Source organism: Mastigoproctus giganteus, chromosome 5 (genome assembly GCF_048544385.1).
Source record: "Mastigoproctus giganteus isolate SK-2022 chromosome 5, ASM4854438v1, whole genome shotgun sequence".
NCBI classification, from domain to species: Eukaryota; Metazoa; Arthropoda; class Arachnida; order Uropygi; family Thelyphonidae; genus Mastigoproctus; species Mastigoproctus giganteus.
In genome coordinates, this window is record NC_143579.1 from 126,936,847 (window position 1) to 126,964,544 (window position 27,698).

The 27,698-nt window shown below is 40.4% G+C and overlaps 1 protein-coding gene across 3 annotated transcripts in view; it reads left to right on the forward strand.

Annotated features, from left to right (window-relative positions):
• Nucleotides 1–26,518, forward strand: part of LOC150085693 (uncharacterized) — a 211,519-nt gene extending 185,001 nt beyond the window's left edge. For 2 of the 3 annotated variants that reach the window (XM_090373453.1, XM_090373452.1), the window contains exons 3-4: nucleotides 22,625–22,678; nucleotides 25,863–26,518. In XM_090373453.1, the coding sequence (XP_090229579.1) occupies nucleotides 22,625–22,678; nucleotides 25,863–26,467 (659 nt within the window). In that variant the 3' untranslated portion in view covers nucleotides 26,468–26,518. Of the gene's footprint in view, nucleotides 1–21,493; nucleotides 21,564–22,624; nucleotides 22,679–25,862 lie in introns of those variants that run through there. The other variant, XM_090373454.1, reaches the window with a different exon arrangement.
• The last annotated feature ends 1,180 nt before the right edge of the window (nucleotides 26,519–27,698 follow it).

A 27,698-nucleotide genomic window follows, 5' to 3' on the forward strand; every position in this document is an offset into this window, starting at 1 on the left:
CAAGAAGACTGTTTAGATGCGCGCATCATGCCATTCTTAGTAGCATTCTGCGTATGGAGGGTTATGTTTCATCCAGATATCTGTTCGGAATTAATTGAGTAGTGGATATTAATTATTTGGGAATTTTAACTTGTAAATCAAGTGTTGACTGGGATACCAATTACTTACTTTTGCTACTCCAATTGCAAAAAAAGTAAATGATAAGAAATAACATGGATTCGTAATGCAGTAACGCACCGTTTCTTTAAGGTTTGAACAAAAAAAAAAACACCTGTTTTTTTTTTTGTCTTGCTTTTACCTATTCGACAAATATTTTAAACTTTCCTAAAATGAAATTCGTCTTCGGAATTCTATAATGCAAAAGATAGCGATAATATTCGAGTGTAGTGGAAAAAGCACGTTATTGTACTTCTATCACCGAATGGGGTGACTTCCGAAGCTCGAGCCGTGACCTATATCCCACTGAACATGAATGGAAATGCCGTGGAAATATTTTTTCGTTTCCCATCTTTCAGAATCTCACATAAGTTATGAACTTCCCAGAAAGGTGTGCTTCAATATCATTACAATTGACGATCACCCTCATTAGTGGCATTAACTATGGCGAGTACTGACTGGCTGTCCATGAATAATCGTGTCCCTATTAAGGTCCCATATGCTGCACTTATACCTTACCATTTTTTCTCATTAGTATACTTCCGAATGCTTATTCTTTGAACAAACGTTACGTGAACCCTAGTTATAAAGAATCAAAAGTCAGAACCACTCGATAATAATAAAACACTTTTCAATAAGAATAAAATTGATTCCACTGAAACCAATTTTCGTTGTTTACCTTCTTGTCATCTTCTCCCAGCAGAAGAAAAGCGTGCTGTTTGATACTTAGTTCTTTCTTCTACATTTATACTGTGGTTTATTTCCAAAGACGTTGGAGCGTTTACAAATGCTGGGGTCTGCTCAGATCGTGCTTAAGCTTCTCTGAATGAAGTAGCACCTCTTTTAGCTGGTCTTGCAGTATTTTAACGCTGTTCAATCCTAACAATATTCTCTCCCATATTAATACACGTAAATTAATGTCCTTGTCTTCATTGCGAAGCCGGCGATATATCTCAGAAAAAAAATATCCCTTTTTATAAGGCTATGGTGAGACCGTATTTAGAATATTGTGTTCAGGTCCGGAGGCCACACTTAAAGACAGAGAACTTCTGGTAAAGTGTTCAGAGAGGAATAACATATTTGTAAGAGTTGCTTGCTAATCGATGTTCATATTAAAAAGTGCGGATGCAAAGCTTGCCAATTGATAGACGTGTATACACCTCATGTGCTGAAGGGAATCAGCGGAATGAAAGAGTGAAGTATATCTCCACTTGCTAAAAGGCCAGATCTCATGAAGTTTACTTTCGGGTAGCGCGTAGAAGATCACCGGAAATAACTGCTTGCCAGAGCAATTCTTTCAAAGAGAGCCCAAATACGATTCTTATCTTCTTCATATACGCCAGCACGATACTCCACGCCTTAAGTGAAAACTAAATGTAAGTCTAGGGGCGACAGCTGCCTCTAGACTTACGTGCAGGCCGCACTTAGCTTCAATAACGATCCCCTTTTGCAACCTACAGTCTAACTATACATGTACACCGAATCTAAGAAGATGCGGTCATAGAACAAATTCAGTGTTCAGCCTTATATTCCCCAGTCCTTCCTCATTATCCGTGCAATCCTATATTTTCAAATTAGGAAAATAGGTGAAATTTCGATGGTGCTAGATCTGCAAATATGGAGGATGGTCCAAGATTTCAAAGCGGTAGTCATGGCAAAGAGAGAATTGTGAGTGGTGCGTTGTCCTGGTGGAACAAGACTCCTTTGCTGCGTTTGCCTTTGATGTTCTCATACAAACGTCTCACAAGGGGTGCATAATATTCCGCTGTGATGGTCTGGCCTTTCTAAATGTAATCCACTGGCAACACTCCATTACCATCTCAAAAAACCGATGTCATCACCCTGTCAGCAAGAGGACTCGGCTTTCTTTGGAATGGGAGATTTCCACTGTTCAGACTGCACTTTACACACACTAATGACAATTATAAATAGTAACCGCGATAGATAACTTAAATTCCGTAAAGGCTCGCGTACTTATCACTCACTAAATACTTACTATAATTATAAATCACACTCAAATCTTAAATCTTACATTCAACCTAAACTTAAACTAAAATTAAATTAAACCTAACTCTACCTCAAACCCGACTTAACTTCAGCTTAACTTAAAACTAAATTAAAATAGGAAACATCAACCATAAATTAAACTTATAACTTTAATTAAACAGTAACTCAAATCTAAGCTTAAACTTAAACCTAAACTACAACCTAAACTTAAACTCATCTATAACTTAAATTTAAACCTAAACCGAACCTACACTAATGTCAAAACCAGCTTCATAATTACTTAACTCAAACCCAAACTTGCCCACTAAATTAACTAACACTCAACTTAAACACACAACAGAACTTAAACTTTACTCAAACTTAACTTAACCCTAACCTAAAACTAAACACTAAACATTAACTTAAATTAACTAAAACACATTCAAACGATTTGATCTAAACTTCAACTTTAAACTTAACTTTAAACTTAAATTTTAATTAGATGAACTAAAAAAACGATTCTGCTGGCACACAATTAAGCTTAACGAACGGCGGACATAGGGGACACCCTGGAAACCGCCAGTAAACTACAAAAAAATACTTTGTTCAGACTGCACTTTCGCCTCTGGCTGAAAGTGATGGACAAATGTCTCATTCATGGTCACAAACCTTGCAAGCAAATTTGCTGGACTTGACAACTCCTGTGGGTCTTTGATCTTCTGTCAACAACTTTAGTACTCATCGTGCTGACACATTTTTCATAGCGAGAACCTCTGTTATTATGTGGCACATAGTTCACATGAGATGCCCAAGACGCTAGCAATGTACTGAACTGTCACTCGTCGATTACTCATCAGCAGATCATGTACACTGTCAAGAACTTTTGGAGTGATGGACGTTGCAGTTATTCCACAGCGTGGGTCATCTTCTAAGCTCTCCCTCCCTCGTTTAAATTCTGCTGCCCACGTCTTAACCACGGAATAGGAAGGGTATCTTTCCCCCAGCATTGTAACCAAATCCTCATTAATTGTCTTTGGCGCTGATCTCTTATTTGCCAAATACAGTATTGGATGAATGCACGGTAACTGATTTTGTCCATCTTTCCTCATTCACACACTTCGTTGAATTCAGGACCTGTAATTAAACTAAATGAAACCTGTTGGATTACTATTTGCAGTGTTATTCGTTAAGGAAGAAAATTTTTAACACTGTACCACTATCCCTTAATACCCACGAACTTTGAAACCTCTCGTCCCCTCGATCAATGCTATGAGGCTGAGCGATTCACCAGCAGTTGCTACAATTTTTGACAGAAGTATCCGTGATTTTTATCATGACACATTACAAATTTAATTTCTCTAATGCCCTTTAATTTCCGAACACTGTGGGAAACTGATCATAACAGAAACAACATGAAACGTGTACGAACACCAGCGAATCGTAGCTGGTGTTAGCATTACATCTTGGCGGTTTATCTGAAAGGGGCGACCCACCGGTGTGTCTGCTGTAATCAAGCTTTCTTTAGCGCAGAACCACACCGTCTCATTTTGGGTCAAATAAAATTCCGTCAAAATGTACACGCTCACATAGTTATACGTTGGATTTTCAATTTGATCTGGGACTGAATTAAAAAATCTCATCTCACGTAACCTTGTCATTTCCTGCATCCATTCAGCTTCTTCCCTTCATCAATATGACGTAAATTCTTTTAGAATGACAACCACAGCAGTACTTTACCCAAGTTTAACTGACTCTTTTTACTTATAGGTATTTTAAAAGAAACTCCTTTTACTTCTAAGGCGCCATTGGTCGTGGATTAGTATAAAGAATGTTTTTTTTCTTTCTGTAAAGAAATTCTAAAATAAAATTCAACCTTGCATTTTATCCCCGCGATTCTAAATGAGAAAAATGTACAATTAAAGTCAAAGTAAAACCAATTAAAGAAGAAAGTGTTCTTGTACTATCTATCCTGATTCGGACACTAGTAGTTAATGTGGGGAGACTAAAGGCTGGGGGGGAAAGACAGAGATAAGGGGTCCATAGAGAAGATGATCCCCAAATCAGTGGAGCAGAGGGAAAAGAGGGGCGGCGACTCGGAGTCACTTCCCCCACCTTCCTAGCCACGCAAGGGAGCGTGGCTAGAAAGGCCTAATGGCAGCATCTGAGCTGTGCTGGTGGTTGTCACTCCTGGGACGAATCAAGGAAGGAGTTTTATGGCACTATTCCTGCGGAGATTTACGGTTGAGGTAAAGTTCGTTGCCTAGCAAAAAGGTCTTGGGCAAACTTGGAAAAGGCGCGGTAGTGTTGCTCGTGTTCCAGAAGATGATTTTCTTGATCCTGCGGAAGGTAATGAGTCTGTGTAATAAGAATGCGTCGAAGTTCTTCATAAAGCGGGCAGTGGTACATAAGGTGGTCCCAGGGTTCCTTGGATCCACAGTTACACAGAGGGTTGTCCGTTATATGGAAATAAATCAGTTTTGTACGAATGGAACCGTGCTCTGTGAGAAGGAAGGTGATTTGTAGGCCTGGGGAGAACCATGTTGGGCATTTTGGATAAACCTTTTGGACTTCTGGAAGAAATTTTCAGGTTATGGCACTCTTTGTAGACTCAGTCCACCTAGTCTGCCAGACCTGCGTTAAATGGGTGATGTCTCTTTTCTTCTGCAGTCCTGTTGTTGAGTGGATCAGAGGTGAAGTCTAATATTGTGTCTGATTTTCCTTTGGAGAGTTGATAGAGTAGACCTGTGTGGACAATTTCTGGGTCTAAAGGTAGTATACCTGCTAGGACTTGCAGGGCATGGGTTGAGACTGTGCGACAAGCTCGTGTTATTGTTAGGAGGATAGAGCGCTGGTTTCTAGCTTTCGGCAATTGACGACGGTCCATCTTTGCGAACCACACCCCGGAGGCGTAAGTGATGGCAGGGATGAAAACTGCCTTATAGAAGAGCGCCAGGGTGCGCTTTTTGAGGCCAGAGTCCTGCCGGTTACCCTGGCCACTAGGGCAGTGTAGTTTGTGATCTTCTTACGTAGGTTGACAAGATGCGGTAGGAAAGATAGATTTTTGTCAATGACTACTCCAAGGTATTTCATTTGGGCTTGCAATTTTATCATAGTGCCATGGATGCTTTATCTGCGGCGGTCTGGTTGGTGCAAGCATACCCCTCAGTAAGACAGAGCAGGTCTTAGCAGGTGAGATGTTCAGTTGGTTGAGTAGCCCATTCTTGTAGCACTGTCAGCACACGATTTGCATAGGTCTCTAAGAGAGCCCTGGAGTCTGCCCCCAGCATCAAGATCAGGTCATCCGCGTACACTTGTGATTGGACTTGTTCAAGAAGTTATCCAGGATGTAGTTCCCGAGCAGAGAACGGAACTCTGCGGGCAGCCTCGTTATATATGTCTTGGAACGTGACTGTAGGGGGGGTCTTCACCGTGATGTTTCTATCTGAAAGATAGCTACTGATGCAGTTATATAGGTTCCTTGGGATGTTGGCTCGTCTGAGTCGACCCAGGACACTCGGCCACCATAACTGCAATTTATTGTTGCTGTGGTTATAATATGTCCCAGTGCATCAACAGTTGATTTTCCTGGCTTGAAACCAAATTGGTTTGGGACTGCCAGCCCTGCGGTTTTGTAGTGGCTTTCTAATCTCTGGCGAAGGAGCTGCTCAAACACTTTGCTCAGGACGGACAACAGAGGAATAGGCCTATAGGATTCTGGCTGTTCTGGTGGTTTGACGGATTCTTGAGTATTAGGCGAACTAATGCAGTTTTCAAATCTGTTGGGAATATCCCACGTTTCAAGAAGTGGTTATAGAGGTTTAGAATGAGATCAGGTTCATATTCAATGACTTTTTTGGCAATTTCTGGCTCAATTAGGTCTTTTCCGGGAGATTTCTTATTCCTGATTTTGTAGGCTGCAGCAGTGAGCTCCTGTATAGTGAAGGGTGGTTCTACCACTGTGGTGTGATGCAAGGCATTTTCCCTCTCCAGTTGAAGTTGTTCGGTGGTGCGAACCGGGCATAGTTGCTTAAAGATGACATGCAAAATATTACAGATGGAGTCCTGCCAATTCGTTGTCATCTGTCCTTCAGTTGTCTTCGTGGCGAGAATGACCTCTCCCCTAGGGAGTTTTCTAGTTGTCATCCTATAAACAATCCCCCATGGGTCAGAGTTGCCCACAGGACAGTTTTTTTCCTCTGCCTGATCATTGCTGTATAGGAATTCCTTGCCTCCGTGTATTGGTTCCTGAGGTATTCTACTTCTGCCGCAGGCCAGGACTTCCTGGCTCTCTGGAAGATACGCATCTTTTGGTTGACCTCTTTTCTAAGGGTCTGCAGTTCCCGGGACCACCATGGCACAGCACACGGTACGGAGTTTTTCCGCTTAATGGCGACATCGGCTGAATTAATTATAGTATCAGCGATTTTACGCTGGTGGACGTCCAAGTCGGAATTCATCAGAGTGACAGTTTGGAGGGCTCTGACATAATCGCGTATTCTGTCCTTCAACAGTGACCAATCCGCCTTTTGCACTAAGTAACGGTGAAGTATCTGCATAGAAGAGGTTGTACGCTGTAATGTTCTCTCCATGTTGAATGTAATGGCGCGGTGGTCAGAAGTTGTCCATCCTTCACGAACGGTCCAGTTTGTAATGTATCCCACGAAGGATCTGGTGGCGAGGGTAACGTCTATCATCGCCTCCCAGAGCGTACTGGAAAAGGTGGGAAGATTATTAGACCTATTAAGGTCTGTGAAGTTGCTATTGGTCAGGAACTCATCGAGTCTGTGTCCATTTTGGGCTCCTCTACGTTTGGGTGTTTCGCTGTGCTAGATGGGAGATCGACAGTTTACATCAAATCCTATCAAAATCTTTGCTCCACGGAGCACCATGCTGAGATTGTGCAGGTACTGGATGGCAGGGGTGATATCCTCTTTGAGGTAATGAGGGAAAAAATAAAAGGGAATAGTAAGCAAGAAAACCAACAAAAAAGAAATGATGGACCAGCTTTTTAGAGACTGGATAGAAGCCACATTTGGAAAGTCTCTAAATGAAAACCAGAAAAATTGTGAGGAAAACATCCGCGAGATGCAGCAAATGATTAAAAAAAACTGGTGGATACCACCACTGACACTAACCAAACTAGAGCTAGAAACATAATATTAGGAAAACTTAAGGGCAGCTATTAACTCGCTTCCCAGTAAAGCAACGATTGGGCCGGGCCAGTTTCCACTCTTCATGGTTAAAATATGTAGTGCATATATAATCCACCACCTCTTCCAACGAATACTAAGTGAGGGAGTAATCCCGAAAGCATGGAAAAGATATTATGTAAACCCAGTTCCAAAAATAAACAATCCTAAAACCAGTAAAGATTTCAGGGCAATCGAATGCTTTCTGCAAAAAATATCTGAAAAAGCAATCCTAAACACAGTCATTCAGCACTACTTTGGAGACAGGCCAGAATATTTGCATTCTGTGCTTCCCCGAAGGTCGACTATTACAAACAAATTTAATGGAGACTCTACTACAGATGCAGCGAGCATTAAATAATAAACAACAGTTAGATATCGTTTTCCTGGATGTAGCAGCAGCCTTCGACATCATCTCTATCCTAGCTATGACAGTAATCCGGAAGGAGTATTTCCTCATTGCAGGAAGCACTTTAAATGTTCTGACCAACACCCTTCAAGAAAGACATTATCGCAACTTACTTTATCTCTAGGGGAGTAGAGATAAATTACTTTCCGAAATAGCATTAGCCCCGTTTTTAGCTCAAAACTGTGAACAATTGATTACATATGTTGATGATTTGAAATTTTTTGTTACCTCTAAAGAACAAGAAACTGCACTTCATCTATCCAATGAAGCAAACAAGACAATCAGGAAGCTAGAAGAATATCTACACTATATTGACCTGAAACTTAATGAAAATAAAACTGCCCAAATGACCTTCACCAGCAAAAAGAAGAAAAATGAAATTACGATCTTTGTGAACAATACCAAAGTTCAAAAAGCCACCGCTCATGTCGACATTGGCCTTAAGTGGGATGAAGGATTAAAATTCATACCTCCCTTCGAATATATTAGAGAGAAGACATGCGCAGCACTCTGGAGCACTAGGCAACAACTCGCCGGTCTCTGAAGCCCTCATCTTATGATCCAATACATCCTTAAATGTGTTACACAAATTCCGTTGTACGCCTCAACTATCTGGTCATCCGTCCCTGAGGACAACATCAAGGCCTTCTTAGGAGTAGAATACTGGTTCCTGAGATGGCTAAATAGGATCGCCGGGGAACCGTTTACCATTTCAAGAGCGGGCTTTTATGCCAATCTTCACATCACACCCTGGAAGCATATGAACTGTCTGTTAATAACTTTGCCAGAGTTCATGTGATGGGGAAGAACCAAGTCTGAAGTGCGAATTGACTCAGTTGGACTCTCTGGGGAGATTCTTCCCAGAAAATACTGTTTAAGTATTTTAATAATTTAAACATAGATCCAAAGAAACTATAAACAGGATATAAATCTTCGGCGATATGCACCGACAGGTACAAATATAACAAGAACATTAAATTAATAATATTTACTGATTAATAATCTACTAATATAATAATTTTTACTGGTTAATAAATGACTTAGTAATTTTATAACCACACCCTCCAGCCACATGCTGTTAAGGGGTGTCTCGAAAGAGAAATAGGCAGATAATAATAATGGTTAAGTAAAAAAAAAAAAAATCAACCATATTATTCAGGCTCTGAAGGTGCAAAGAATAAAACAATTATATTTTCTACATACTGTCTTGGTTGATTGCACCAACTCGATATTTTATTTCAGTCTTCTTAATCTAGTGTCTGCCGAACCGAAAAGGTATCACCACGCACACCTGTTGAGAAGAAAACTGATAAACCACTCAGCCCCCCCCCCCCACCCTGAACCAAATAACGGCGCAGTAAGATATCCGTATCAACACGTGTTCGTCCGTGTCGCCTTTACTGCTCCTCCGACAATCAGCTTACACTTCCCTCACGAATTTCAGTTGCCTCTTACACATGGCGTCCACGTGCCGTTGTCTTAGCAACCCGATCAGTGTCCCGTTTATTATTTCAAGCGGTCGAACCACCGAGCCCACGTGTTGTCAGAAGTGATAAGTTTATCCATCGGCCTGAATGGCCCCGTAAATTAACTTTCCCCTACTTGTGCAGTTCATTTTCAACTCGGTCCTCTGCCTTTCTTGGCGATATTAATAATGGATTTGTCGCGTTTGTCACGTCTCATGGATTAATTTGGCAAGCGCAAGTGGGGGCATTTTTCAACTCTCCGCTAAGAGCTCCGCAGCGATGCTCGACGTGCCGACCAATTAGAGTTTACGTTAAAGAACAAAGAGGTGCTTTCCGCTCCTCAAATGAATGCGTTCGGAGTGTTTTGAAACTTTGTGGCAAAGCCCTTTCACGGACTTCCTCGAACGGAGAATGACACAGTCGTAGTGCTAAATCCCACTGCCCGTTTGTTTGTTTACTTTTGACTCCGACCCATTAAAATAGCGAGTGGGGGCTTCGGCAGTGCTGCTTGTTCCGAGTTGTTGAAAGTTGGGCAACGGGGAAACTGTCCAGCAACTATTGAACTTCGTAACTGTTAAAACAAGTGTCAGTTGAGATATATTCGGGACAGAATTAAGTATTTTGTTAAACCTGGAGGCAATTCCGCGTAAGCTTTTAAGTTAGATCATCGATAAGAATTATGGTGATTTGCCTGCCGCAGCACATCCTTCACAGTCACTTTAATCACTAACAAAGAGTGCACGAGAAAAGGCACCGACACTCACGATCGTTTATAAGATTAATTACTCTCATCAAAGGTAATAGGATGTTCGGCGTAGTTTCGTGCCTTACAGTACTTTGACACCAGACAAAGGTGATCCATTGTCTCGTCTACGCCCAGTAACGTCACCCAAGAAAGTCTGTCTTGCGTGTGTGGTGACAGTCGCGATATTTATGTTCACGTGATAAAAAAAAAAACATAAAATCTTAACGATACTAAAATGGAACACAAATTTCGGTTGCTTTTCGTTTCAAGCAAACTCACTGCGGCCAACGAACGCTGTGCCGAAATTTAATTTCGAGCGTCTGCCACCATGACTTTTTTTTTTTTTTGAAAACCCCAACACGAAAGGTATCAAAACCTATAGTACTGTACATGAGTTGAAGGGGATACCGGAAACTTTTCTCTAGTGACTAAACGTGGGTTTCACCATTTCAAACCTCCGATAAACAAAGCGGTGGTATTGCCACCTAGTATTTATATAATTATATTATAGTCTTGTATTATTAGTGTTAATTTATATTAGTAAAAGTCACCGCATATATATATATATATATATATATAAAATTTTCTAAACATGTACTTCTCGGAGTTAATGATAAAGCATAAACTGTTCCATGCAGGAAAATTGGTAAAATTTACTGAAGTTTTCTCTTGGAATTATTTCATATTTCATTTAATATTATTTATATCTTTCACGGTTTCAGATTTAATTTTCGTACAGGAATGTCATCTTGCTAGGCTGTTCCAAAATGCAATCAATATCTTTCTTTAATAATTGAATCTCATCCAATTGTGTAACCAGACTGCTCAGCTGGCCGGCAGCGACGGTATCATGGTTTGGGGGTTTGTTTTGGGGGACGTCACTGGACCCCCCTCACCTCTAGATCCTACCTCCGCATTGTTTCGAACCAAGTTTTTCCTCACGTGGTGACCATGTATCGAGATGGCAATGGATGCTTTAAACAAGACAACGTATCACAAGGCCCGCATTGTGCAGGATGGGTTCTAGGATCAGACCATTTCCAAACATTTTGTGTGTTCCCTTGGACGTCAAATTCTTCCAACACCAACCCCATCGAACATTAGTGGGATGCGGTGGAACGCGAAATGCTGCAGTCTACGCCAGTGCCTGGCTGCATTGCCAAACTTCGGGACGTCCTTCTGTCCAGCTGATGCAGGATAGCTGAGAACACCTCCGTTCTCGTGGAGTCATGCCACCCCGGGCTCAAGCGGTTATCACAGCGAAAGGTGGCCAGACACTTTTAGTCAGGTAGTCATAACATTTTGGCTCGTGCGTGTAAGAGACTGCATCATTTATGTCTACTAATACCACCCCGAAAAGGGAAGTTGTATTTTAGAAACTGTTTCGCATTAACCATTCTTCCACTTTTCCGATTTTTAAACAAAGACATATTGAGAATACATCCCCTACCCCATAAAAGGTGGGATGATTTTTATTTTTTCAGTTACTTATCATAATTAATTTTAGGATTATTTATCTCTGCAAGAAAATCTTTCAGCTGAACATGTATACTTGAAGTCCGCGATAGTGCAACAATTTAATATAAAAGTATCAAGGACATTCATGAACAATCTGTTTGTCTCATTTTGATAATCATACGCGATTCGTGCAGAGCCACATATTTGGCAACACTGTATCTCCACATGCAGAGCAGTGGTTGTAAGGTTACACTTACACAAACTCATCCAAAATCACATAAATGAAAATGCAAACATTAAAGCGGAATTTCCAGCAAACACGAACCAAGCAAATCAACAATTTCATCATTATAAACCCGTTTTCTTGAAACACATTAGAGTTCGTTACACACACACACACACACTAAAAAAATATCGATATATGATGAAAGGATTCCTCGCATATATTCAAGAAGTTTGACATTTTCGGCGTTTATTATAAATTTCTATAATTACATAATCTAAAAGTAAAAGAATTAACGATATTCAGGTTTCGCAATTTCAAATTGCTTGTACTGCGTGTAACATCGCAAGATGAATGATTCGCTTAACTATAACGACCCCACTATTACGGGGAAACGGTAAAGCATAAACTTGACGTGCGGTCCACGGTAGCACAGTTGTAGCGTGCTTGTTCGTCGAGTGGAAGGACCTGGATTCGAATCCAGCAAGTTTTCCTGCCTTCTTCCACTCGGTGCTGAGTGAGGTTCCCCTCACAGAACTAAAATCGACCGAAGAACACACACGAAGTTACAAACAACTACGCTTCGCGTTTCTTGAAATTTCAATGCCCCATTTTTGGGAGATATCCCAAAAAAAGGGGCATTGAAAATGTTTAACTAGTTCATTCTTGATTCAAACATTTGAAAAACAAATGAAACAATTCGATTATTCAAACGTTTGTTTTACAAATGTTTGAATCATCGAATATGATGAAAACATGGTGGATGTTTACAATATTTATTATTAAAATTACTATCATAGTTGCTTTAATTACATAATCTAATAGTAAAAGAATGAATGCATTTTAATTACAGATATTCGGGTTGTGGGAATTTTGAATAATCCAGTATAACCTTGCGTTGGATCTTGTTTTTTTGCAGAAGATTTAAATCTGCAACCTATTTTTTTTCTATAGCTGATTGATAATCACCATAATTAGGTTACAACTAGAATTCTCGTGGAGAATATTTCTCCAAAACTGTTTCTGTGAAGAAGTAAAGATTATTACTCAGCCTTTGCCAGTCTAACCAACTTATATCTGTTATAATCTTTAATACTTTTCATCGCTCTGAATGCCATCTTTTTCAGCTCTGCTTTCATCAATTTTGGAATCCTCCCCGTGCTATACTTTTCTTTAATGCTTGCCCACTGATGAACAGTCTTAGATTGCATGATCAGCTTTAAGAAGTTCATGCATTTTCTCCACAAGATTCGTGGGGTATGAACTATCTGGCCATTTCAAATACTTTCTCGCACGCTTCTGTTATTGAATAATCATATTAAACCCATTAACTATCATCTAGATTTTCGCCTAGTTTAAGTTTTGTTTGTACTGGAAATCTAGCGTGTCAGCATGTCTTGCCCTTCTGTCCTACTGCAGTGGTGTGTGGCGCTGTGCTTATAACTATTGTTCCTGACTATGAGGTATTCATAAAGCTGGCGTAATCTTCAAGTCAGTTCAAATCTTTCCGGTTCGACCCAAATGCTTTATTGTCTATGTATTTTAAGAGCTTATATATATATACATACACTGAATTATGTGGCTGACTTAAGGACAATTCCTGAATTGTAAAATCAACTTGGATTTATTTATAGTGAAACAGAATTACTTCTAAATGTCAGTCTATGTTGTATTATAAATCTGTAAACTATTGCATATTCATAAGTTGCATCAGCTGTGGACCGTTTTTTGTTCAATTTTGATTAAAAAATAAAATAAAATTGTGAACAGTAACTCTTTGTATGTTTTTCGCAGAGCATTTCCTCAACAGCTTCTTTATTCCTTCCCTTAATTTATATTACTAGGTATCTTCAGAGCAATCCAGCCACTGCTCAATATCTATCAAATATCCAAAATATTTTAAAAAATGTTGTCCCGTGGCTCTTTCCAAACTTTAGATGTGAGCCAGTACAACCTAAAAAGAATGAAGCATCGGGTTTGTGTAGTCATATGAGAAAGCATCATCTTTGACGGTTTTATAACGATTTATATTATTTTAATAAATAATATAAACTTGTGCACGTAGAATTAGAATAAGTAATCCATTATTTATGTTTTCAGTGTATGAGTGTCGGATATTACGGACTTCACAGTGCAGAATAGTTTTCCTTAGTTCGTGGTGTGTATCGTAGAGTGCTGGCTGATACATTTACTGCTTTATCCACCATTAAGAGTGTCCGTGATTTTATGCAGCGTTGCCTTTTTTCTAAAGGCGACATCGAATTGTCGATTATTATATTCATACTCAGTAGGATCGAAGGGCAAAATTATTGCAAATCTCTTCGTAGCTTTTTATATGTCAACATAAACAACTATTATGTGCATAAAAGTATTCAGTGATTTGAGTACACATACCTGAACCAGTTCAGGATGACGCGATTTGAACAATTAACAAAAATGCAGGTTTCGCGAGGGTCTTTTACAGAACAACACAAAATTATTTGTTGGTAGATGTGATGTCAGTACGAACAGCAGAATCCTCCAAAGAATGCATATTTTAACAAATGTGCATTCTCTGGTCAAGTGCCAAAAGTAACTCGGGTTTTTTCTGTTTACGGATGGCGTCAGGTTGCCAAGGAAATGCTGAATATTAAATCCGAAGTAGGCACTGCATTCCTCACAAAAATGTATTGTGTTTGTTTTCCCTTAACATCCGCAACAAGATTAATCGTCTTTCTAAGGCGAACTATACTTAATCATATCTTAGGGGAAAAAAAGGGTAATGCTGGAGGTATACTGGACTTAGATTAATGCATATTAAAAGTTAGATATATTCGTACACCTTAATAGGGGCAACATTATTCTATTGCAGAGTTCGACTATTAGAAAGCATGATGAAGAGAATGGAAGTTATATCCGATACCACTATTAAAGGCTTTTCGCGTTAGTTTAAATTACTAAGCGTCATAAACAACCAACACTATGAATTGTCAGTATATTATGTCTATAAGTGCGTGGGTTTTCTGGGAGAAAAATCTTCGGTTGAAGCCCATTAACTCAGCCTCTCTGGTCTGGAAGCACGATGATTAACTACTATGCTATCCGAGGTGAGGCGAGATTTTTTTTTTTTTTAATTTTGCGTCTGGGTTTGATTGCCAAGTTTTAGGTTTTATTTTATATATAGATCAAAATCAAATTATTAAAAATAAGCAGTACATTCCTTGAAAAACTTTAACCCAAATGAAATCGTTCGTTTTATTTATGGGGGAGGAGGCGCGGCGAGAGTCGCACGAATTCATTTATCATTTTAGAAAGCTGTGGCATCGCAGAGTTTGAGGCCCTGATGTTAAGCAATTAGGAATATTGATAGCAGTGTGGACTGTAACTTTATTCTTCACAAATAAACGAATGCTATTACAATTTACGACGATCAAAACAATTTATTTTATTTTACAATTCACTTGGCCACAAAAAGTTTGAATTTTACGTTGTTGCTGCTGCCGCCATCTATCGACAATATCTACAACGTGACCAGCGTTTTTCGAAAGAGAAATTTTCCGAGTTAGTAGTGGCGAATGATGCAAGAAAGAAAGCTTATATAGCATCGACCGAGTTCCTCCAGAACCGTTCCATGTGTGAGGGCGGAGGCCTATTTAATTTTTCCATGGGATTGCAAACAATAAGGAACAGCTTATTATTACTCAATAAAAGAAAATCGTCTATAATCATTACTAGATTATTACGCACAATGGCGTTACTACGAATATCTGTTCCGAGCGTTAAAACAATCCCTGGTCTCCAACCAGAAATTCAAAACCTTGTTGTGGGTGTATTAGCTACTGCGGTCACATGCACCTGTCAGGTGATCTTGCGGATATTATTCTAATTAGCCATATGGTGCAAGGAAGCCTGAGATTTTTACTGCACCAGCCAAATTAAAATCTGAATTACTCTGAGTGAGAGAGAGAGAGAAACAAGAACGATGATGATATCCAGCTCAGGACCAACCCTGGGTGTGCTGGTCTTTCTGTGTTGGCTTATATTCAACTTATATTGGCGTGTCCGATACGAGTCCTCAAGTATTGCAATATTGAACAAGTACGTGAACTCTGGCCGAATTTGGAGAAGTTTTGTGTTGATTTTATCGTGCTGTCTGTTGCCAACGTTTTTTTTTTAATTTTAGTATTTTAAGTTCCTAGTTCTAGTGTACGTGACTAAAAATATATCTGGATAGGGCTTTGAATAATTTTGACGGCTAGTTTGGAGGTACTGGTTTAACAGAAAAATTACCCCACCCTTTCTCTAAAGCACAGTCTAAAATTAAAGGGGAACGTATTTGACTATGGTTTGTCCTTGTGCTCATAAATTTATGAATGAGCATTGGTCACCTGCTCTGATTTTGTAATTTTGCTCCAAATTCCTTTTAATAAGGGCAGCGTCCAAATACGAACACTGCTTCACAAAATATGAGCAACGTTCGTGTACTCCACTAGATATTATTAAGTATTGATACTTCTTCAGGTTTTTAGGAGCATTAGTAACTAAGGCCATATTGCTCCGGGAATATGCGGTGGTCATTCCTTGACCTTTTCGCATACTCCGTATTTGGTGGTGACGGGCTGGAACCCCGGTATAATCAAGAAGCGTGTGCTACGCACTGCTGCTCCTTCCCACCTGGCTACGAAGGCGCCACTTCTTCAGGAAATAAAAATAATTAGCGTAACCGTGAACAACAACATACATAGAATTATCTTTATTGTAGCTAGCACAGTTGATATAATCACCGTCCTACCCACGTTGGGGTGGAAAAAACGCGAAGAATGATCTCTTTCACAAAGTGACTGATTTAGTCGGTCACAGACGAGGGTAGCATGGTTTTTCTCCAGCAAACCGACATTATTGCAATTATGGCCTAACTTGTTGATGTACCTAAAACCCAACGCCCAATTTCAGCTATAAAGCCTGTCACGGTCAGAAGAGATCGAAAAATATATGAAATTTACTTGGACAAACTATAGAATTAAACATTGAAGCACACGAAACAGCTAAAAGTGCCATTCTTGAGAGATTACACATTCGCTAAAATATGAACTGAGAATTCCTTGAGAGGCATTTCGGAATCGGCTCCATTTATAAATATTGTGCACAGCACAATGCTACAGGAGCCTTACACCTATAACAAAGAAGTAAAAGGCTACCCCCTACATTACAAGATCGTACAAGTCGATGGAGACAACCCATGGGCTGCTATCACTGTCCGGAATCCTGACCTCACGGTAACCAAGATCTCCGACCGCATGTGCCCATATAGCCTCACCATTAGGGGAATTTTATGTCACCTCTATATATGTCCGTCCGAGAGAAGATGTATGCAAAATATCCAACTACAAATGCCAAGCTCATAGTAGGAAGGGACGCCAACTGCAGATCCCCTGCTTGGCACAGTGAAAGACCAGACAGTAGGGATGCAAGAAATGGTAAGCTCCTGGAGGATTACATCTCCAACAGTAATCTAGCAGTTCTGAACAGATCTAATCAAGCGGCAACTTTCTCCAGCACACTATGGGAGGCAAATATAGATGTAGCTCTCGCCACTCGGTCGATTGTTGGGCATCTCTTCCCCTGGGTGGTATACAAGAACACTGGACCTTATTCCAATAGACATTGATGGAATTTCGATCAAAAATATCTCAATCCAGATCAACACCAACATGGCCATCAGAAAGAAGAAACCCGTTCCCAAAGCGGTCCACTGGTGGTCACCGGAACTCCAGGCAATAAGACAGCGAGTGAATAATGCCCGAAAAAGGTTCCAAAGGGCGCTCAGAGGTTGACCTACTCAGACAGCAATACTGGGAGGTCGGGAACCAATATATAGCTCAACAAGAAAGTGAAGCTCCTGGGAAGACCTTGTATCTACAGTGGGAAATGCAGACCCCTGGGGAGGTGTATAAAGTCACTACCAGTAAATTCTCTAGGGGAGAAGTCATTGCTGCCACCTTAACACCTCAAGGGACATACACTAGATCCTGGCACTCTTCCATTAATAACATATTGACCATAACCTTCAATAACTCCACACACGCAGGAACATTTGCTTTGCTTGTGTGGCTCCTAGACATAAGCCTATCTCCACCTCAGAGCTATTACTCCTGTAATAGCTCAGAACCTTTGCAAAACAGGCCTGAAAAAAAGAGTTCTCTCTTTTTTCTGACACACAGGAACAGAGAACTCTCTGCGAGGGGAATGATAAATACTCCACCCAGACAGCGGAGGCCCCTTTCACGATAACGGAACTCGACATAGCTGCAGCCAAAATGGAAAACAGGAAAAGTCCCGGCGAAGGTCAAATACTAAAAAAGGCAGTGGAAATGATACCGGATACTATATTAAATCTAGAAAATCAGTGCCTCACGGAGGGTTTTTCCCAACTTCGTGGAAGACAGCCCGAGTCGCACTTATCCTGAAAAACCCCAGAACATGCCAGGCTCATACAGGCCTATCGCTCTGCTGTCGATGCTAAGCAAGCTCTTTGAGCGACTCATCTACCACATAATTGAAAACGGATACCAGAATGCTCGATTGATGTCAAGAAACCAATTCGGTTTCAGGAGGGGATGCTCCACCACTGATACCCTCGAGAGGATCATCGATGCAGTCAGAAACTGTAACAGGAAATATTTCCTACTCATCTCAATTGACTCCCTCTGGTGGCCCAGTGTTCTGGGCGGGCTCAAATCTATTTCGCTGCCTGAAATCTTACCTGGAAAACCGAAGAATCACGGCCACACTCCCTTTACCTCTGTATCCAGACCGGTTTACAGGAACTGGGCCTAGGGATTCGTCCTGGGGCCTGATGAGTTTTTAAATCTGGATATTCCAAATGTCACTACACAGGCATACGCTGATGATCTGATTATGATGCTTCAAGTATACAGCAGGGCTCAACTGGAGGCCACAGGCAATCATGCCAAGAGGAACCTTCTAACGATCTCAACCGAAAAAACAACTCAATACTTCTCAGGGGTGCTCTTGACCATGGGAGACCTCCACTAATTAAAATAAATGGAGCGACCAAACTCAAATATTTAGGAATAATACTAGACCGAAACTTGAACTTCACATCTCATCTCTGTTACCTCAGGCCCAAAATCACCAGGAGGGACAGGGGATTAAAGAAGAGGGCCCTCTCTCTTCATCCCTATCCTTGCCTATGATGCAGGCGCCTGGTATCAGAAAGAAAACACAGCAGTTAAGAAGAAAAAGCTGGAGTCGATCCACACTATTGACAACTAGAGCCTGCTGCATGGTGAGCACCCATGCGCTCCAGGTCCTGGCGGGCTTCCTTCCCCTGGACCTGGAGATTGTGTGCTGCTACACCAACATTCGAAATGAAGAAGCATAACTTATCTAGACTACACAACAGATCCTCAGAAAATAAGCGGTTAACGGAACATCTGCAATATATCTGGCAAAATAGATGGAATCTTATCACAAAAGGGCAAGTCACCAAAAAATTTATACCCGATGTCAGCAGGGTATATCCTATCTCCCCATCCTTGCACACCACCTTCCTTCTTACGGGACACGGCTCCTTCAGAGGGGAAACTGCACGAGCTGTAACTGCCGGTAGGAGGAAACCTGGGAGCACCTTATCCACGACTGTGATAACTATGAGGAACACAGATGTCAGCTATACACACGCATTAACTCCTTGCTAAGGAACTGAGAAGAAATAATATTGCAAGAAGGAGATAATTACCGCGCTTTCACCGCGAACTCTTTGAAAGACAAAGATCCTGCCACATCACTACTAACCTATGAAAACACAGACTTGACTACTTGAAATGACTGCAAAACTCTGAACTAGTGACCACATGAACGTGAGGAACTGGACCTGACTTCTTGACTTGGGCCTCCATCGAACTAACGCAAAGGAGAAGATTGCATCTTACGATGCCATACAGCCATATGGCGCCCTGGCTCGACACTCTTCCTAGCCTGCTTTTTACTTCTCCTCCTTCCCTGGCAGGGAGGAGGGGACGGCCTGCTGTCTCCTCCCCTTCCTGCCATCCCTCTTTCTCCTCTGGTGGGGCATGTGCATGCCCCACTATTTCAACAGGGGTCTCCTTCCCTATCGACCCCTTACTTCAAATTTCCAACCCCACAGTCTTCTGCCTGCCCCACACGTCCAAATTAAAAACACCAAAATACATTCTCGACCTATTAGGAAATCTTATCACTTCCAGCGTATAAATATACCATCTGTGCCCAAAAGAAAAGAAGAATTTTATATTTTTTAGGTCCTAGCCACTGAAATCTCAGGAAAGTAGGTGGCAGGACCTGGCTGGCCTCCACGTGGCGGAGTACGTAAACGTCAGGTCCCATTAGGGGCCTGGCGGCTAACAAGACAGATGAACAAGGGGCACAACATATTACGCAACACATGACCCACACACTTTTAAACCTCTGGCCTTGGCAGCGTACTGTTCTCGATACAAAGAACATACGCGGAGATGGGGTAAATCCCTGGTGCCGTTAGACCCAAAAATACTCTGTATTGGCGATTGTTCATTAGCTGCGGATAATGATCTAAATTGGCATCACACAATCGATTATTATTTAGCCTAATTTTTATCTCTGAATTCTAAAAAGAGATGTCACATGAGAATTTGCAAAGCTAATGATTCCGTGCAGGGTTCGAAATGGACTTTATTAAAAATAAAATTTCAATAACGAGAGTTCTTTTCGTAAGATTTTTCATTTTGAGTAATTAAACGTTGTATTTACATTCCAGTAATAATATGTAAAATTAGTACTTCTTCGCAAAGTATGTTTATGAAAAAAAAAAAAAAACTTTTTTGTTAACTCCGGAGTTCTTAATCGCATTATAAGCGATTCCAAACTGCTTCACTAATAATCAGATGGCAGCTCCAATAATTGTGGACTCAGCGTCCCAGTTTCGCTATCTTCTTCGATATTATCTCTGTTATGTAAACGGATGTTTTTCTTCTAACAATATCGAATCAAGCTTAATCTAGTATCCGGCTTTAAATTAAGTTACGCTATTTTCTAAAAACTCCAGGTGTTTTTATTGTTGAAACTTCTTTAAGTTTCAACAACTGTGCGAAAATAGCTCATAAAAGTTACTCTTGTTCTAGACAGAAAGTGGCTCGAACCGAGATTTCTTCATCACCTCGTGATAGAGGGGGTCATTAACCAGTACGGTAATCACGCACAGAGTTGGCTCGAGATCCTGCGAAACATCACGATGGGAACTCTCAGAAGGGCATTTCCACTCACTGATGCAATTCTTCTGGCGTAGGCAGCAAAGAGCGCGTAACACATGTTTTGCCTCTTTTGCTCTCACAGGATATCAATCGGCTGCTCATCTGATTTTTAATGAATTGTTTTTAAACATGGTATTTTTTTTTTTTTTTTTCGTAGTTGTTGGCGCATCGGCTTCTGTGGCCATATTGCACCTCCCAAGGTTTTTGCATTTTTGTGCTCTGATCCAAGCCTGAGGCGGGATTCGAACCCGCGACCTTTGGGTTGCTAGGTTTTAAACATGGATGTGGCAAGGATTCATTATATATCGCGCTCGCAATACATTGCGCAAATTTTAATGAAGGAATTAAGAAATGTAAGACGAATGACAATTACGTCTTTGCTATTTGGTGTTTAGCCTTGCATGAAGTTCCGTTTCAAATAGCGATATCTCGACGTGTCAGAATTCTAATCTCACAGGGCACTTTTATCAGGTAGCCAGATGTAATTCTTCCAGCTGCTTGTTCACTTTTGAGCAATAACATTTTAGCGTGCAATCGCCGATTGCTACATCGACGCTCGTATAATCTCGCTTAGTCATATGACACACGAGTAATATAAGGGACGTCAGCGAAACAGACTTTCTAGAAGTCGCAAATCTGACATAGCTGAATTACAACCGCAGGTAAGACGATTTGAGTATTATTTGCTGTTTTTTAATGCTAAATTGTTATCTCTTCAACACGGTTTTCTCTCTCTCTGGCAGACCTAAAGTTTTTATTGTAATGGACAGATCGACATTTGCAATCTAAACAACGCCTTCTTATATTTTCTTGTTCATAACAGCAACTTAATAATGTGCACGTAATCTCACAACTTGCGCCTTCTCTTAAACCGGGATCCAAACACAAGGCTTAAATTCCTTTACATATGATAACTGGATATTTTGGCGCTCTTAAGTGGTAATGAAGGAATAGTTCGCATTTAAAGCGTACGTAGGTGCAATCTCGTTGAATATAATACATACGAAAGGCAGCGGAAACGTAAGAAACTTTAAATTGCTCTTCCGCATAGAAATTACATTTTCTCCGTTCGTATTAGTTTACAATGAAGAATCATAAGAACCAGGATTCGCTTACATCTTTAGAAATTTATTGGTGTGGCCCTGGGAGTTGCGACAAGCAAGGGTATTCAGAAAAGAAGTGGGGATGGTAAAGAGAACGAGAGAAGTTAATCAGCATCATATCTTTTATTATCATTTGTACTTAACGAAGGGGGGGACAGAGTATTTTATTTTATTCATCGTACAAAATGACAGCCGCAGTTTTCTTACCCCTGGTCTAGTGTAAGAAAAGTACCATAATACTGCTCACCCACTTATTCCAGTGCAGTGGAATCGGATTTTGATGGCTGGCGGTCTCCTGAGTAGTTTTGTTTTTTATTTATTTATTGGTCCTGCCAAAGTTTATCAACATCGTCGTCTAATACAGATAATTTTCATAATAGACTCCCTTTCCTGTTTTTCACCAATTACAGGGTGGGAACGAGAGACCCTACGAGCTGACACAAAATTAGATCCATATAGAAAACAGTCCGGGTTATCAACAATTCGTGAATTTCTGTTTAGAAAACATTTCCGCTTGTGTTTCACCACACCGTTCTAGTTTCTGCTCGTATGACTTATTGCTTAACAGTAGCTAAAGGTCATCGAGTGAGTGTTAATAACCTATCTCTTTTGTCTTTCAGTGCTACTCAACTACGCAATGATTGTTCTGCTTGGCGCACTCCTCCTCCTCTGCGGTAAGTACTTTCACATTCTGAACTAAGATAAATTAACTTTCGGGGTAGTTTAATTTCAACCTCTCCTGGGATCTATGACTGGTACATTCTTGTCCTGGACATATTACCTCAATCACCTTGCTAGCTCTTTCAGTAGAATCGAGTGTCTGCTGCCGTATTAAAAATGGCCGTGGTCGGGAAGATGATAATTAACAAGTCTTTATACACTGTTGAAATGAAGAGCATGCGAAGACTCGTAGAAAATACCAAATGGCTGCAGAAATTAAAGGAGCGAACACTCTCATCGCATGGCTAAAATATTAGAAATTAAATTTCTATGATTTGTATGATCTCCAGATGTCTGACCTGTGGAATGTATTTGCTAATGGCCGGAGGCTATCTACTGTAATTTTAAACCCTCTCTGGCTAGTTTGGCATATCACGATCTAATGCAGCCCAGATATTTTCGATGGGGGGTCTAAATGAGAAGACGGGCATGCATATTTGTCGGCCATCTTGAAACTGTACATCTTCTTGCGCTGAGCGTGCATAATGGAGGTTATCTGATAAATTTCTCAAATACCTCAGTTAAGTCACAACGTACCTGATTCTCACACTTGGTGACTGGAGAATCGAAAGTCTCTTAAACTTTCTTTTTGGGTGCAGAAGCAAATCTTACCCTTTTCATCAGATTCGTATTATTCTATAATGCACTCTACTACTAGATCTTCATTCTAAATAATTGCCTAACTTTTAATTACTGATATCCACAGACTCCTAACATTTTTCTTAACTGTCACTTCTTGGAATAATTTATTTTTGTTCTGCTGAATATTATAAAAAGTTCGCTAAAATCCACTATTTGGTAGCAGTGGTCGTAGAGCGGGGTGATTGTACGGTCGAGTTCTGTGATTATTGTGAATGCGTTGTGTCGTCTAGGAGAGGGGGATGCTTAGCTTAGGTAGGGTTCATCCCCCATCCTGATTTTAAAACAGTGGGAGATAAACACTCTAGGTATCTCAATCTTGGGGGACAGAGGGCGGCACATGCCAATCACTGCCTTCTTGACTTTTAGTCGAAATATGGAGAGGTACCCACGATCTAAAATTTTTCTTTTCCTCTACATATCGATTGCCAACATTACAAAACGCGTTACATATCAAATGAGCTTATAATTTGGAGTTCACTTAAAAGTGAGATACGTAGCTGGTATTAATTCACCTAAAATCAGAAAACATGAATATCTCTATCTAAATTCCTAAGAAAGTTCGTATCTCAAATAATAAACGCCCTCCGAACTAAGGGAACGTTGAGGTTTTCCGCGAGTACCGTTCCAGTTGAAAGTTCACATCTTCTTTATACATAAACAATTTTTTTTCTAATATATGCATTGTTAGTATTAGTATTAGTAACGGCCGTATGGTGCAAGAAAGCCTATGGCTTATGCTGCACCAGCCAAAAAAAAAAATCCGAACAAAACAATGATAAAAACAAAAATTAAATAAATAATAATAATTAACAAATAAATAATAAAATAAATAAAAAGGAAATTAATCCTATCATCCTATGCGCTTCCCTTACCCGAAAGTACTATCCAGATGACCTTTGAATTTCCCCAAACTGTCGGCCTCTACCACCCATGAAGGCAACTTATTCCAGTAATTTATAACTCGCTGGCTAAAATAAAACTTCCTGCAGTCCAATCTAAACATTTCCCCCCGTAACTTGAATTTATGTCCCCTAGTTCTAGCATCATTTATAATCTTGAAAATTTCGTCCTCATTCATTTTACTGATGCCTCTGAGAGCCTTAAACACCTCAATCAAATCTCCTCTAAGGTGTCTAGTTTCCAAACTCTGCAACCCACATATTCGAAGTCTTTCTTCATAAGGACGCCCTTTTGCCGATCTCACCAGGCGAGTTACCCTTCTTTGCACCCTTTCAAGAAGCTCGATGTCTTTCTTTAGGTGCGGTCTCCATACTTGAACACAGTATTCCAAGTGTGGTCTAACATAAGCCTTATATAATGGGATTATCACGTCCCTATCTCTACTTGCAAAAGTTCGATAGGACACCATGGGCCTTCCTTGCAACCTGTTTACAATGCTCAGAGAATTTCATGTCTGACCGTATCGTAACACCCAAGTCCCTTTCCTCCAGTACTGGGTTTAGTTGAACTCCACCAACTGAATAAGTTTTTTTGGGATTACTGTTTCCCAGGTGTAATACCTTACACTTTGTTGGATTAAAGCACAGCTGCCATTTTTCTGACCATTCTTGAAGTCTATCTAGGTCTCTCTGAAGAAGCTCAGCTTGACAGTGATCATTAACTACCTCTACCAATTTTAACATCATCTGCAAATTTAGACATCACGCCCTCTATCCCTTCATCAATGTCGTTTGTGAAAATTAAAAACAACAGTGGTCCTAATACTGATCCTTGGGGAACCCCACTTCTTACATCAACCCAATCTGAGGAATAGCCATTTATCACAACCCTCTGCCTCCTGCCCTGAAGCCATCCTTCTATCCATCTAAGGATTTTCCCAGTGATTCCAACCTGTTCCAGCTTATAAAGCAACCGCTCATGTGGGACTGAGTCAAAAGCTTTGCTGAAATCTAAATAAACAATGTCGAAATTATTCCCTAAATCCAGCTCGTGAGTGACCCTTTCGAAATAGCGAACCAGATTTGTTAAACATGATTTTCCCTTTACAAAACCATGCTGAGTATCCTTGAGAATTTCAATTCGATCTAAATGATACTGAATTCCACCCTTGATCATTGCCTCCATGATTTTCCCTACTACTGAAGTCAGACTGACAGGTCGATAATTTCCCACTTCACTTTTAGAGCCACCCTTATGTATGGGAGATACATTTGCACTTTTCCAATCCAAGGGAATCTCCCCAGAGTCTAGTGATGCTCGCATAATTAGCCTCAATGGTTCAATGCACTCGCTTGCCGCCTCTCTTAAGATGTTTTTGCATCTCGAGTAATGAATGGCAGTTTAGTACCCGATTATTTATTATTTTTGGTAAAAATTCAGATCTTGGGTACCTCTCCATACTTCGACTAAAAGTCTGGAAGAAGGCAGTGATTGGCAGGTGCCGCCCCGTGTCCTACTAGACTAGTTTCCTAAAGATACGATTTATAGATGACTGTTGTCATAAATTAATTTATTATTTCCTTTTTCTGTTTATAGGATTCTCCGCAGGGGACCCTCGTGTGGATCAGTATTTCGACAACATCCTATTTAATGCCTACCCAAATGAAATTCGATATGCTGGGCTCGATCCCGCCCGTTTGAACGACTTTTATTTCGAAACCACGGATAAGGTTGTGGGCATTAAGGTAAAGGTGAACACCAGCTTTAACAACTGCCAGTTAACGGGATTGTCTCGGGCACGTCGCCCTTACGTATGTGGTAGTCCATATTTCGTATTCGGAGCACGGGCGGCCAACTGCAGCTTAGACTTTTACGATCTTCACGTGGACTGTTCTGGTAAGATGAAATATGGGAAGCTGCCAACTATTGAACTGACAGTCAAAGCCAACGTAACAACAACGAGAGTGTTCATCGAAGTGAAGGAAGATGTCTCACGAAGAATAACTACGGTGAATCGGTTTGATTTGCAACAAATGGGAGAGATTCGTCCCAAGTTCACGGGTGCCAGCGTGCTCAACAAATACCTGGATATGCTGAACAATGGCTTTATCAGCCGTGGAAACGCTGAGTTCTTCAACATCCTCAATAGTAGAGTAAGACCTGCTCTGGAAAAAGCAGCGTCCAGATATTCTGTTCCGTAATTCATTGTAAGTTGATCCGTATTTTGAATGTAAATAAAGCATTTCGCTGAATCTGTCACTTTAATCTGCTTTCACCAACCAAATTTAATTGACTAAAACTAATCTTACCTTATATGGGTTGGGAGTTTCCAAGGCGAATAATGCTGTTGCTTCGGTCACTATTCCCGTGGTGGAGCGAGTATCTTGATAGGAAAAACAATTTTCAAAAGCAACTCAGTGCATCCCAAAGTGGATTACTGCAAAAAAAAAAAAAAAGCTATGTAGTGCGCTTTCGCTTTTTTTTCCCTTAAAAGAAGTGAAAAGTAAATATAGCCAACTCCTTAGCAATTAATTTTTAATATTACAGAACACTCAATAAAATTTACGCTCAAAAGTTGTAATTAAACTAAACCTCTAAGTTTTAGAGGTTTAGTTTAATTACAACTTTATTGCGCTCCTCTTCGTACACGCACAACGTTCACGAGTCTTACATAGCAATACATGCGACGCGTGCTTGGACTGTCTAATGCTAACAACACTGCATTAAATTTCTTTTTCCCACACGATTTATATGATAAAAAAAGAATAATTTCCGAAATTCTGTTTGTTCGACGAATATAAAAATCTATCCACTGGCAGTCGATTTGTTACATCTATATGCGAAAGCGCCTAAACATGAGCATCAAACTTTGTTTCCCCTCCATATCAGTTCAGCCCGCGATACTGAATTTGGAGGGGAAACTATCAGAGTATACAGAACAATTGCACTCCACATCATGAACTGGATCTCAAAACGGGTACATAGTGAGGTACTTTAGTTTCAAACCAAATTAACGCGAATGCTCTCAGAAGTAGGAAAATGTGAACAGCTACAATTCGAGCAGATCTCTTGGTGAACGATCATTGCAGCACACCAGTCCAGTAGACGATTGTGGTGCGACACGTATTATTAGACATCATTAGGCTGTCGTAGCCGTGTTCAAACGCGAGGGTAGTATAAGCGTTTCAAAACCATGGTTCAAACTCACATGACCGCTAAATATCTTATATTCTTTCTATTGTGACCGTCGCCGAGTATAACAGAACACTTACAGCCATTTATTTATTTTAGCTTACTTGCTTCTACCAAGTCACCTTTAGCAGGTACTAAGCCTGCTAAAGGTGACTTGTTAAGTCAAGCTAAAGGTCACAGTTAAATTTGTTACAATCGAAATATTTAAGTTTTGAGACCACTTACTATAGGAAGCTCCAT